The 14777-nt window shown below is 35.6% G+C and overlaps 1 protein-coding gene across 6 annotated transcripts in view; it reads right to left on the reverse strand.

Moving 5' to 3' along the window:
* Positions 1 to 14750, reverse strand: part of FAM114A2 (family with sequence similarity 114 member A2) — a 32699-nt gene extending 17949 nt beyond the window's left edge. For 2 of the 6 annotated variants that reach the window (XM_063085953.1, XM_063085947.1), the window contains exons 1-9: positions 14650 to 14724; positions 14091 to 14243; positions 9920 to 10143; positions 9455 to 9554; positions 8977 to 9069; positions 5961 to 6052; positions 4345 to 4479; positions 3684 to 3842; positions 2582 to 2705 (exon numbers count right to left, since the gene is read on the reverse strand). In XM_063085953.1, the coding sequence (XP_062942023.1) occupies positions 2582 to 2705; positions 3684 to 3842; positions 4345 to 4479; positions 5961 to 6052; positions 8977 to 9069; positions 9455 to 9554; positions 9920 to 10129 (913 nt within the window). In that variant the 5' untranslated portion in view covers positions 10130 to 10143; positions 14091 to 14243; positions 14650 to 14724. Of the gene's footprint in view, positions 1 to 2581; positions 2706 to 3683; positions 3843 to 4344; positions 4480 to 5960; positions 6053 to 8976; positions 9070 to 9454; positions 9555 to 9919; positions 10144 to 14090; positions 14244 to 14649 lie in introns of all 6 variants that reach the window. The other 4 variants (XM_063085950.1, XM_063085951.1, XM_063085949.1 and 1 more) reach the window with 4 other exon arrangements.
* Positions 14751 to 14777: the final 27 nt, after the last annotated feature.

Below are 14777 nucleotides of genomic sequence, written 5' to 3' on the forward strand. Positions count from 1 at the left end.
AACAAAATAAGAAAAAGTCCCTTATCTGTGCAGAATCCACACACTCAACTTTACAACCTTCTCTCACAGGAAAGACCCTAAGACCCTCACTCAGAGCTCCTTGCTCTTAATAGACAACTGGAATAAGATTAGTTATGTGGTTTCCTACCCACAGTAGATTAGAAATAGAAAACCAAATGAGATTCAGGGAAGCAAGCTTAGTGATAGTGAAGAGAAGTAAAAGATGGACAGATTAACACACAAATGAAAATAAAGATTTGCAATTCTAAAAAGTAATAGGAGACTTTTAAAAGCACTGAAGTTTAGGATAATTTAATCAAGCAGTTCTCAAATATTATGGTTTCAGGACCTCTTTATATTCCTAAAACTTTTTGAAAATCCCAAAGAGCTTGTTTTATGTAAGTTATCAATAGGTAGATATTGATATATATAAATATTTATGTTAAAAATTAAAACTGAAATGTTTAAAGTATTAATTAATAATCATTAAAAACAATAATAAATACCCTGCTTGTTAACATAAACAGCATACTTTTTAAGAAAAATAACTATATTTTCCAAAAAAGAAAAATTTTAATGAGAACAGTGCCATCGTTTTACATCTTTGTTAAATCTCTTTAATTCTAGCTCAAGAGAAGATAGCTGGATTCTCTTATCTATTTTGGCATGCAGTTTGTTGTGATATACGGCTTTGTTTAAGTACATGAGTAAACTCATTGCTTACAAAGACACATAGTTGAAAAGGGAAGAAATATTTTAATAGTTTTTTCAGATAATTGTGGATACTGTTTAATACTACATCAAAATTCAACAAGTGGTCATTTGTTAGAGGTTAGCTGCAATTAACTATATTGCAGTAAACCTAAACGCATATCATAAAATTTTGTACTGTTACATTAAATTAAAATCCATTAGTCTATCTTTTGCCCATGCATAATTTTATAACATCCTGCATTAGTCATTTGGAAAATATTGGTTCTCTGAGTTATGCAGATCTTCCAAATGCTGACACATTTCACTGTAAAATACCCAAAAATGATCTTATTTGTTATTATAACCACGGATTTCAACAGAAAAATCTGTAAGCACTGGAAAGGTGCCAAGCTCATCATAGTAGCAAATGTATTTTACAAAATTCTTACTTTCAGTTAGTTTGAATTTTTATCATTAGTCACAAATACAGTTAGTTGTTTTCCTTGCAGTAAAGGCTCATTTCATTTTCAAGAATACGTATACCAAATATCCTGGTCTGAATAGTCTTTAAAAGTTATCCTTTTAGGTAAAAATGGTGTTCCATGAAAAAAAGTAAGCAGTTCAGCTCACAAGTCCAATAAAACAAGTGCTTTTCCTTGAGACAACCATCATACTTTAGTATACTTCAAACAGAATATTAAAAAGAAGTATACTCAAAGGTCAAGATTTAATAAAATAATAATTTTTACTGCTTCATCAAGGACAAGGTTAAATTAAACTGGTACTTTTTTTCTTTTTTTTTTTTTACTGTGAGTACATGGCAGTGTAAATACAATGATACTAGTATATTTTGGTGCTACTGTCTTAATCTATGTTAACATACCAGCAATTTTACCCATCATTGCTTTTCACCATTAGTGCAAATGTTAAAACAGTAAAAAAAAAAAAAAAAGAAAAAAAGAAAGAAAATTAATTTAAAAAATATAAATAACACCTTGGTATTATTACGCAGAGTTTTGATTCAAGGACTCCTTGAAAGGGTCTTGAGGACTCAGGGTCTGCAGACCACACTTTGTGAACCACTGATTTAATCTACCACATGGGTGATTGGCCCTATATGTCTTGATGAAGCCTGAGGAAATTTTTCTATTCATTTTTAATCTTTATAACTGATTGTTTCATTAAGAAAGGCAAAATTGTATTAATTAAAATGTACTTTTTAAAATGTCCAGTTAGTATATATCTTAGAAATGTTTCCAGCTAAAATGTTAAAATAAAACAACACTTCGAGCTTAAAATTCGGTTGTCCAAAAATTATGCTTTATGTAAAACACCTCATTTCCTGACAATTCTGCAAAAATGAGTAGTTTGCACATTTACATTTCCTGAGAGATGCAGATATTAAAATATAGAATAAAGGAACTTTTGAAAATTAAAAAGATAAACTATCGCCCACATTTTGGGTAACAGCCACCCTGCATGCCTCAATTCAAGATAGGGTCAGGAACCACAGGAGTCAGAGAGGCATGGATGAAGTATCCAGGGATATAAAAGTTCACAGGGAAGAAAAGTCAAACTGAGGCAAGAATCTGACAAAAAGCAGCTCCCTAACTGCAAAAACAGGCAGAAATGTGAGTTGCAAGATTAGGCTTAGAAAAGCTACAAAAAGTTTGGCAGGGAAGAAGTGGGAAGACATAGGCACAGGCTGACTGCCCACATCAATGTCTAGTCAGAGGCAAGGCTGCAGAGAACTATGCATAAAAATTCTCACTGAAAAAAGTAAAATTAGGCTAGTATAATTAGAGAGCAAATAATTTATCTCAAGGGCAATGCACTGCATACAAACACACTGCATCCTTCCCACTCAGACACTGAATATTCATAGTACCTTCTTTCTCTTCTTCCTCTTCCTCACAAAGCTCACCCAGGGAAAAAGCTTCCTTGAGTTCCTCTAATTCAAGTTTTAGAGTCTCTAATTCTTCTCCACTCAGAGAATTAAGGATAGATTTCACCTGAAGATAATAATAAAATAATATAATAATAAAATAATAAAATAAAATAAAAAAAAATAAAATAAGATAATAATAAAAAGTTGTGGGAGTTTGAAAGAAAAGAAATACATTCTCAATTGAAGAGGCTTTAAATCACATTTAAGTCAAAATTATGAGCTCATCAGCCAACACAAACTATTACTTAAGGATCTTAATACAAAGGCCAGTTATTACAGAAAGGCAAGGAGAATTTTTACTTCCAAAAATAATACAAACCAGAAATGTCTGGAAATTATTAGTGTGTAACAACGGCTAAGCAATCATGGGGAAAAGCTGGACAATTAGTTTAGCTGGTTAGACCATGGTGCTAATAACACCAAGGTCAAAGGTTCAGATCCCTGTACTGGCTACCCACTTAAAAAAAAAAAAAAGAAAAGAAATTGGGGAAATAAAATAGTCTTGAATCAATTCAAAGCTAACAGGTAATTGTACACAAATTAGCAGCTTAAGTCAACAGGTTTCTTGGCAGCTTAAGTCAAAAACTTAAAACCAAGGTGAAGGAAAAATAGCAAATGTGCTATTAAGACCTCTTTGTTAATCTGTCCTTTTTTGTTTAAATTTAGAGAAATAACACTTGACTCCTTCTATCTCTAGCAATTAGTTCAAATATTAGTTTTGTTTGTTTTGGTGTAGTATTTCCAGAGTCTCAAGCCTCCATAAGAAATACATTTCATCTTCCAACTATACAAAGAGAAGAGAAATTATGCAGCAGTGGGGAAAGGGAGATAGGGAGGGAGGTCAGGGATAACTGGAGGACATGGGATACAATCACAATTTGTGGTAATGGGCATGCTGCCATTATGGATCTGGACATCACCTCTTGGGCACCAGAGGTGACAATTAGCTTTGTACCATGAATATTCATAACAACAACAACAAAAATCTAATTCTCTTCCAAAAAAAGAATATTTCCAGTTAAGATTTTTGGTTTAGAATTACCTTTATTTCACTTTCTCGGGAAAGCATCTCCAAAGCTTCTAGATGTGAAAGGCCTTGAAATTCATCAAAGAGTAGCCCATAATGAATTTTCTTATCTGTTTCCATAGTAATCTCACTGGAGGTCCATAGCTCTTCTTTTTCCTTAGCCTCTCGCAAAACCTAAAAAGAGATGGGGCATCACACTGAAGTAAGTAATGAGAGCTCAAGGGTGAGTTTTGAGAGTTGAGAAAAGCAAAGCTGAGACGGGTTACAGTACAAAGCACTGCCCTTTCATTCTTGGCATTACAATTCAATCTGACAGGCTCAGGAGCTGCAGGAAAAAAATGATCACACATAATTTGATCCTAGACAGTGTACATAACATCCAAGGAACCAGGTGTTTCTCTGAAAGAGATTTAAACATCAGTCTAATAAACAACTCTGACAAGGGTTAGCATCGTGCGCTGCACTGACAGGAGGCTCCTGCAGAAAGGAAAGAGGAGAAAAAAAAAAGAGTTGGGCATTTTTCTAAGCATTAAAGCTTTCATTGCCAAAAAAAAAAAAAAGCCTTAGTAAAATAATCACTGAAAACTCTTCAAAAGAAAACACTAACAAGGTCCCAGGTTAACAGATGCAAAAATACAAACCAAAATAGAAACAAGTAAGCTGGTAAAGACATTACCTGAGACAATGTAGCATTCCGGTTCATCAGACCCTTGGTTCTTTTAAATCCAGGATCCCCTTCTGCTATTACATCCATTGTCTTTTTCCCGATGAATTCTAAGGCATCCAAACCCCCAGTGATAACACTCTTTCCCTAGAAAACACATGCAACCTCATTACAACAATACTGAGAAAATACATTTGCATGTTTTGATTACATAAAAGCAGTGACTAACAATACCAAGCACTGACAAGAATGTGGAGCAACTGAAGCAACCATACACTGCTATGGAAATGTAAACAGGTATAACCACTTTGGAAAACTGTCAATATCTACTACAGCTGTGTGACACAGCAATTCCATTCATGGTTACATGCCCAAAAGAAATGAGTACAGAGGTTCATCAGAAGACATGTACAAGAATGTTCACAGCGACACTATTTGTAATAGCTATAAACTAGAAACTAACCCAATGCTCACAAACTGTGGAATGAATAAATAAAATGTGACACAGTCACACAACGAAATACAGAAAGAAAATAGAACACACCACACAAACTGCATTATGGATCATCTGTACAAACACAATGTTGTGTGGGAAAAAAAGATACAAAAAAAAAAATACTCTGATTCATTTATATAAAGCTTAAAAGCTGGCAAAATTAATCTATAACGGTAGGGGTCAGGACTGTGAGTACCTTGGTGGGGAAGAAGACAAAAGTTGCTGGGGGGAGAGACTGGGGGAGGAGACATCTGAGTAACTGTAATGTTATTTCTTAACCTGGGTGTATTCACACCGTGAAAATTCAGACCAAACACTTATAATTTCACTTTTTCATTTTTATGTTCAAACTGAACACTTAAGATTTCATTTTTTCATTTTTCTGTATGTATGTTATACTTCAATAAAAAGTTAAAATAAAAAAGTACTAGCTATTTATCCTCATGTAGGAAAGACATTAAACTTCCTATATTATCCTTTTAAAATTGTTTCTAATCATAGTTTTACAAGAAAGATCACATTTCCTCTTTGTCTAAAAGATACAATTATGAAATATATAAATTCACACACACACATACACACACAAACCGGGGGGGGGGGGAGGAAGAAGATATAACAACCACAATTATTTGAAGTTGATACAACAAACAAACAGAAAGGACATTGTTGGGGGGGAGGGGGGGAGGGAGAAGGGAGGGAGGTTTTGGTGATCGGGAGCATTAATCAGCTACAATGTATATCGACAAAATAAAATTTTTAAAAAAAAAAAAATTTAAAATAAATAAATAAATAAATAAATAAATAAATTTTTTAAAAAAAGATACAATTATGAGAAAAATATTTTTGTAAAGCAGAGACATTTTCTAGGGCCACCAAACTAAGAATTTCTGGTCCATAAATTATGTAAATTATATCTCTGTAACTCATCCCCTACTCCCTTCTTTACCTCTTTAAAGAAAGATGTCAAATAGCTCTCACTCTGCCCATAAGATCAAAATGATTGATCTTTAGCAATTTAGCCTCCCTTAAGAATAATCAGTCCCCATGGCTTTTCAAGGAAAAGAGGGAGAAAATTATGCAAACCCATAATAAATATGTAAGGGAGCAGGCTACCTTGCATTTTTTTACTCACTGTGCTCTGAACAGCAGTAGAGATGGTCGAGAATACACCAAAAGGTCCAGCAATTGGGGAGGAGTTTTCATTCTCTTTGGCATTTGTCTCTCCTACAAGAGGGAGGGGATGTGTAAACATGAAGGGAAGGTTCATTATTTGTTTTGCTTTATTAGCAGCTATGCGAATTTTTTAAAATTAGACCCTACATCCTACACACAAGGCCTTAAGCCTTTTTGTTTTATTATTTTAAACCATTTGCTTATTTTTAAATGAAAGCTAATTAGGCAGCTTTTTTCATTTTCATTTCAAAAATAAAATCCAGTCTTTTGAATAAACTATTGATATATACAAGAACAAACTATATACTATATGATTCCAGTTATACAATCTTCTAGACAAGGTAAAGCTATAGGGTCAGAAAACAGATTAGTGGTTGCCAAGGGCTGCAAGAAGGTGGAAGAGAGTGACTACAAAGGGGCATGAAAAAACTTTTTTGGATAATGAAAGTATTCTTATATCTCAACTAATTATCTATATAGATATAGGAAATATTCTATATTTGTATAATCACAATGTACTATACAGTATAAATAGATCTGTATACATTTGTCAAAACACTTAAAACTGTATACCTAAAGAGTAAATTTTTCTGTATGTATGTAAATTATAACTCAATTTTATCCTAGAAAATTATGTCTATTTGTAGGAGTCAGACAAGCATTAATTACAAAAATGGGTATGTTTCAAAAAAATGTGTTCTATTTTATTAATTTTGAAAATCTCTTATAGAAGGTCAATTATTATATCAAGTAATCTAACTATGTTATATCAAACACTCCATTATAGGGAAGACTTCCACTTCCAGCTATGATGAATTTAACTGATATTGGACTTGCCCTCCTACCACAGTAACTAGAAAACTGGACAAAATACAAGAAACAACTGTCTTCAGACACTGGACAATGGGCAGTACAAGATAGTCCATGAGAAAAGAGAAACAAAGTGACCCTATGACTGGCTTGGTTTTCTATCTAGAAGAATGTTCTAAACCATAATACAGGGAGGGGAAACCCAAGCAGAAAATGACAATCATGATGAGTGGAGGAGACAGAGACTGGAGTTTGAAAAGGCTGAAGCAACTGGAATTTGCAGGTTAGAAAACTGTAGAGGAAAAAGCTACATAGGTAAAGAGTTTCGAGAATCTAAAAGGCAAACCCTTGTGTCTTTGGCTGAATACTACATTGCTCAGGCACTGGAAGACTGTAAGACTGGCTAAAGAACTATCATGGAGCTGTAAGCTAAACAATCCCCAGAACTCATGCTAGGCTAACAGACATTTGACTTCCAACCAACCAAAGCAGAGAGACCTGATTAAACACCTGGAAATTAGGTAGAGACCTCAGAAGAGAGAGGACTTAGTAGTAGAGACAAACAAGTTCTTAGAATAAAGGCTATTCTAGATTCATCCTAAACAAACTTAAAAACAAGCCTTAAAAACATCAATCTAAGCTATACATATCATAATCACCTGCCAACAAAAGGCAAGCTGAAGACAACACCCTTTAAAGGAAGACAACAAAATCCCTAAAGATGATCAAATGATCTCCTCAGTGGTGTCTGCTTATCTCAAGGTTCTGAAAACACACAACTTGGTTACGATATTCTTGGCAGAGGAATTAATCTCCCTCCTCAGAAACTTTAGAAGATGGGAGGGACTTATTATCAAAAGGCAGTCCATTCTAATTTTGGAAGTTTTTCACTATTAAACTCTTTATCAAGCTAAAGTCTAGGTCCATGTAACTTCCCTTCATGTTTACACAACCCCTCCCTCTTGTAAGAGAGACAAATGCCAAAGAGAATGAAAACTCCTCCCCGGTTGCTGGATTTTTTGGTATATTCTCGACCATCTCTACTGCTGTTCAGAGCACAGTGAGTAAAAAAGTGCAAGGTAGCCTGCTCCCTTACATATTTATTATGGGTTTGCATAATTTTCTCCCTCTTCTTGAAAAGCCATGGGAATTGATTACTCCCCTTAAGGGGACGCCAAATTGCTGAAGATCAATCACTTTGATCTTATCAAAGCAGAGTGAAAGCTATTTAACATCTTTCTTTAAAGAAGTAAAGAAGGGAGTAGGGGATGAGTTACAGAGATATAATGTACATAATAATTTATGGACCAGGAATTCTTAGTTTGGTGGCCCTAGAAAATGTCGCTGCTTTACAAAAATATTTTTCTCATAGTTGTATCTTTTAGACAAAGAGGAAATGTGATCTTTTTTATAAAACTATAGATGATCAGAAACCAGGATCCAATATAAAGCTGGAGCTGAGCAAGATAAACAGAGAAAGCTAGTCTGCTTTGAGAGAAAAATGATAAAGATGAACAGAGAGAAGCAGGGTTAAGAGAGAATAAAGCCCCTGAAAAATGGAGAGAGCAAACCCAGGCCCTAACATGCTTTCTACTTTCTGGTCCCAACCCTCTTGAACCCTGGTTATAATCTTTCCTTTATGGTTTAAGTGAGAGGTTTCTGTTTGATCAAGGCAGTCTCCAGAATTGAATTTCACCTTCATAAAAATCCAAATTCAAAAAATACACCCCCCCAAACTAACACATTAAAATATTTTCTCATCCCTGTACTGGCCAGCTGCCAAAAAATAAATAAGTAAAATATTTTGCTCATATCACAATAGATTCAAATTCAAGTAACTCTTATTGATTACTTACTCAATTATGCCAAGCAAAATGTCAAGCAATTCTTATGTTCTACATTCATGGCCTTATTTATTTAATGTTTGTAACTGTCCTTTGAAATATAAAATATCATCCCATTTCATAGATGTAGAAAATGAAGATTCACATGAGTGGATACAGGACACAGATCTCTTAACAGCACTAAAGATTCCAAATCCCCTTTCTCACCACAGTCCTGTGATATCTTGAGTATCAGATGTTCAATAGATATCTACACAAAAATTAGCTCAACTGTACCATTTCAGTCCATAATTCCAGATCTTAATGTTTCTATATACTGACCTGCTGCACATTTGACTTCAGTTGAAATTTCACTGGGACTAGGGATTCCAAGGGAAGTCTCTGCCTTTTCAATGACATTTGAAATACCTTGTCCTTATGAAAAAAATGATAATATTTTTTGCTATTAGTCACCAAAACTGAAGAAGCAAACCAAAAGTCAAAACTGAAGATTTTTAATATCATTTGTGGCCACAAGTTACATTATCTTGACAATACATAACTAATCCTTAGGACTACCTCCTCACAAAAAAAACAAAATTGATTCATTATCACCAAAGAACAGGCTTACATTAACAATTCCTAGACTTCAACCTTCTCATGAGGAAATGCTGCAAACTCTATGACCCATTATTATCAATGCATCCTCAAACTATAAAGCCTTTAAGTAGACATGGAAGGAAGATTAAGAAGTCATTTGTAACACAGACCTGTAGTAAAAGTACACACAAAAAAATAACAAAATGACCAATGACCTTACCTACTGTGGCTACTGTAGCTGAGGCTGAGGAGAGTAAGGACTTGCCCCAGCTGCCCCAATAGCCCCACCCGGTCTGGGGTACATCTTCAGAGACAGTCTCCTATTTTTCCCATTAAGTGGAAAAACAAAAGGCAAAGAAAAATGGAAAAATCAGAGGAGAATCAAAATGTATAGACAAGATATCTAATTATTAGCCAAAGTATGGGTGAACAAAAACATGTCATATGGCTAAAGAAATGTATTACTTGAATAACAGATGAATGTTGTCAGCATGTAAACACCATACAGCAAAAGCAACTACTCAGAAAGACATTTATGGAACTGAGAAAATTGTATTTTACGGTTGTAAAAAGAAAGAAAGACAGACAATCCTACATTGGTATTGATTCCAATTCCTTTTACCTCCAACATTTTTTAATCCCAATATTTTAACAGATACTCTACTTTGCCTGCAGCCTGTGATACCTCAACAGGGAGAACTTTTGAAGTCTCAAGGTCACTGGAAGGTTTGGCCTCTGGTCTTTTCCTAGTGGAAGGTATAGGCTCTGATTTACTCTCTGGTTTGGCACTTTGGTCAACGGAATCAGAATTCTTGGCTGGCTCACAGTTTCCATCTTCAAGGATGGGGGCTGCTTCAGTTATCACTGGAGTCTCAATATCATCTTTATATGACATGATTAGAACATGGCCTGGTAAAATAAACACCCAAGAAAAAATTTATTTATATATCCTTTTTTTGTATAAATTATTTGTTATAACTTTTTATTCTGACACTATCGTAAATTCACATACAGGTATAAGAAATACTAGAGAGATCCCCATACACCTTCACGCAGTTTTCCTCCAATGGTAACAACTTGCATAACAATAGTACAATATCATAACCAGGAAACTGACATTGACACAATCCATTGATTTTATTCAGATTTCACCAGTTTTACATGTACTCATTTATGTGTATTTAGTTCTATAAAATTTTATTTTATGTGACCATCACCACAGTCAAGATACAAAACAGACTCAATCACAAGGATCCTTTGTGCTATCCTTTTTAGTAACAGCCACTTCCCACACTCCTTCCAACCCACAGCAACTACTGATCTCTCCGATGGAGATATGTTCTCCATCTCCGTAATTTTGTTATTTCAAGATGTTACATAAATGGAATCATACAATGTGTTAGCTTTTGAGATTGACTTTTTTCACCCAGTGTAAGTCGCTCAAGATTCATTTACATTTGTGTATCCATAGTTCCTTCCTTTTTTACTTCTGAGTAGTATTCCAAGGTATGAATGTAATACAATTTTACTACATATCCACTGAAGGATATCTGGGTTGTTCCCAGTTTGGGACTATTATGAATAAAACAGCCAAGAAAGTTCACATACAAGCTTTTTCAGGAACGTAAGATTTCATTTCTCTGTGATAAGTGACTAAGAGTGCAATTGCTGGGTCATATAAGTGCATCTTTAGTTTTATAACATATAACATATTGCCATACTCTTTGTCCAGAGTAGCTATACCACTTTAAATTCCCACCAGCAATGTATGAGCAGTCAAGTTTCTTTGCATTCTTGCCAGCATTTGGTGTTGTCACTATTTTTTATTTGAGCCATTCCTACAGGTGTGTGGTAGCATCTCATTATGGCTTTAAGTTGTATTTCTCTAATAGCTAATGATGTTGAATGTCTTTTCATGTGCTTATTTGCCATCTGTATACCTTCTTCAGCAAAATATCTATTTGTATCTTTTGCTCATTTTCTAATTATATTTTTTTAACTGTTAAGTTTTGAGAACTCTTTATACATTTTAGATTCAGGTCCTCTGTCAGATATGTGGTTTGCAAATATTTTATCCCAGTATGTAGCTTATTTTTTCATTATCTTCATAAAGTCTTTCACAGAGCAAAAGATTTTAATTTTGATGAGATCTAACTTATCAATTTTTCCTTTTATTGATTGTCCTTTAAAAATCTTAATTATTAACCATTCCTACCTCAATTTTACCAGGGAGATTATGAAATTTAAGCCATTAAACAGGATTTATGTCAAATCATCTTTCGAATAGCAATGCTACCCAACGCAATTCCTTCCAGAAGTAGAGCTCTTTGGCAATTAAAGCCAAGATATATTGGAGTTGCTAAAAAGAATAGATACTAGTTACAAGGATATCACCTGGAGAGAAATGTATCTTACACATACAAACATTTATACACACAAAGACACACACACGTCTTAGGTATGTATAAATACATACATTATACTGATATATACTAAGTGCAAAATGAAACCCAATCCATGCCATTAAAACATTTCTAGATGAAATGAGAGACTAGAAAAGAGACACATTAACAACTAAGGCAGACTGAACACAGCAGTATAATTGAGGAACACACAAAATGTCAAAAGAACAGAAAAGAAGTCGCCCATTAGAATCAGGGAATATGATTCATGAACAAAATACCTAAAATAAGCCTAGAGCAGTGATCACAAACTGGGAATCTGAGTGCCAAATCCAGCCAACAGGTGTTTTTATTTGGCCTGCAGAGTGTTTAAACTTCTTTTTAATTAGGTGCTAACATTTAAAAATCATACTTCATATAAAAGTATGAAATCATACATATAAAAGTTCCAACTTCCCTTGTAAAATTGAAAGAAACATCTTGCAACACTGGGACCACATTCAACTTGGTAATAACCAGTTCATGCCAAATAGCTGCTGGGCAGTGCTCTCCAGTTCCCCACAATGCCCACCCAAATCCACTTCACTCATTTATGTTGCCTGATTAGCCCCTGTGGGCATTTGAGTTTGCAACACTTGCCTTAAAAGATGGTTAGGATTTTGACAGATGAAAATTCCAAAAAGAGAATTAAAGGCTATGGAAACAACACATGGGAGTGCTCAAAGGCCTGAGCTATGACAGTATGGGATGTAGACAGTTGCTAGAAGCAGGAAATATGGAAGAGAGAAGAACAATTAGGAGGCATAAGGCTAGAAAGGTAGATTAAGACAACATCATGGAGCCTAGATTATATGGGTATATGGTGTACACACATTATACATTCTCAAAAACACAGAGAAAAAATGCAGATATAACTACCCACTGACATACAAACCAACTTTGTTAGAATGAATTCTTGCAAACATTTTTTGAGTACTACCTACTACGTACCAAGCTGTGGAGATAAAGAACTAACATAAGACACATTTCTGCCCCACTAACGTCAAGATCCTATCCAAGGGAAAAGACTAAACAGTTCTTGCACAAAGTTCAATGTTTCATGTAGATGAAAAAACATGTATTTCCTTTCCTTATTCTCTCTCCAGGTTACAACACATTATCATTATCATCATAAATATTACATATGTAACAATAAGAACTCCCATATTTGATCATATTTGATCCTTTTCCCTAGGGCTAGAGCAGGCCTCAGCCTTGGAGGAAGTCTGCAAGGCAAACTTGACGGCTGAATCTCCAGAAGTAGAAACACACTTGTCTAGCAGAATATAAGATAAACATAAAGTCTAGTTTAGCATGCATTTCTCTGAGTTCCCTCTTTTCCCATGGTTATTTGATATCTGGAACTTTGGTTATTGGGCAGGATGATATCATTTACATTAAGTATAGAGCTGTTTTCCAGACAACCTGGAGATGCAAACTTGCTATGAGGCACATACTATCCAGACCCTGAGAAACTGAGGAAGACATCAATAAAGTTATGCTGATTCCACCCCAAAGCAATCGAAATCCTACAGGACCCTAAGATAATGACAAGGATGCACCTGGTACCTTACAAGTCCCCCTCCAGCTTGCTTTTCACTCCCTCAACATCCTCCTTAAAAAAATCATCAGTTAGGAATGGGTAAAGGGTCACAAAAATCAACTACAATGTATTCTGAGAAGTTAAAATAAAACAAAAGAGGACAGAAAAAAAAAAAAACTCTCAGTTAGCTTGGGAATACGGGATGGTTTAGCCTACCATCTCCTCAGGCTTGAATAAAGCTGCCTTCCCTTTTCACCAACACTGGACTTTTGAGTCGTTTGTTTCTGTTTGGTGGCAGGCAGCTGGACTTGGGTTCAGTAACATATATAGTATACTACACGTAGTGTGTGTGCATATATAACAAGTGTGTGTATATATATTACATAAACTCACATAATTTTATAAAAGACTGGAAGGACATATTTCAAAATACTAAACAGTGGTAATCTCTAGTCTTTGATTTGTGCAATACAGGTTTAATGAGCATCTAAAATGTGTCAGACAATTGAGTTAGGCCAGAAGAGTTGTGGAGGGTTGATAGTTTATACCATCATTACCATATTAACATTATTAGAATGGCTGTACCATCCCTGTTCTCAACAGATTCAGAATCTAGCAATAAAGGCAAAAAAAAAAGAAGAAGAAGAAGAAAAGAAAAAGAAACATGTAATAAATATCAAGTACATGGAATTGTACTATTTAACATTTTTGTAAGTTTTCCAGGTATTCTGTAGCAATTGTGTTACTTTTCATAATTGGAAAAGAAAGATTCCAATATCTGAAACATTAAAAGTAAAACCAAATGGCTGAGCCAAATTTTTAAGGAATAAAAACGCACACACATAAACGAGTATACCCTTCCTCCCACTTACCAGAATGGAGAGCGGTATATAGTTCAGTAGCTAAAAGCACGGGCTCTGGAGTTACACTTTCTTCCACCCCTGTACTGCAGCGATTGTGGGGAAGCTAGTAGTCCACCTACCTGCGTCTCTGTTTCTTCATCTGTCCAAAGGGGCCACGGGTTCCTAAAAAGATTAAATGACGCGATGTGTGCGAGGGGTTCGGAACAGTGACTAGCATATAACCGCTCACAGATCAACAGCTGCTATTAGTATTCGTGCTGATGGTGGTGGTTTATATCCTAACTATCGGTATTAATACAGCTGTCTCTAGATGGGCAAACGAGCGCTCCCACTTCCTCCCACATCCAAGAACAGTTCCCGAATGGGAGGTCTGGTGTAAACATGCATTCCTAAGTTCCACTGACGCTGACAACGACGAGTATTCCTTAACAAACGGAGCGTTTCAACAACCAAAGCGCTTTCACAGTCCTCGCACCCTGCCGTTGGGTGTCGGCCGTCCCCCCTCAGACCGCCGCCTACCCCTCCCCAGAGGCCTCGGCCGCAGGGGTCCGGCCCTGGGACCTCGCACCTCGCCTGCCTTGTCCCAAGAAGCCCCGCACCTAGCCGCCCACTCTCCTCACCACAGCCTCCGCCGCCAACTGGCTGCTCCTACTGCCCCGGAAGTGCTACTTCAGCGCGGAGGCGGGCTCGTCTGTC

The sequence above is a fragment of the Cynocephalus volans genome, chromosome 2 (genome assembly GCF_027409185.1).
Source record: "Cynocephalus volans isolate mCynVol1 chromosome 2, mCynVol1.pri, whole genome shotgun sequence".
In the NCBI taxonomy this organism is placed as follows: Eukaryota; Metazoa; Chordata; class Mammalia; order Dermoptera; family Cynocephalidae; genus Cynocephalus; species Cynocephalus volans.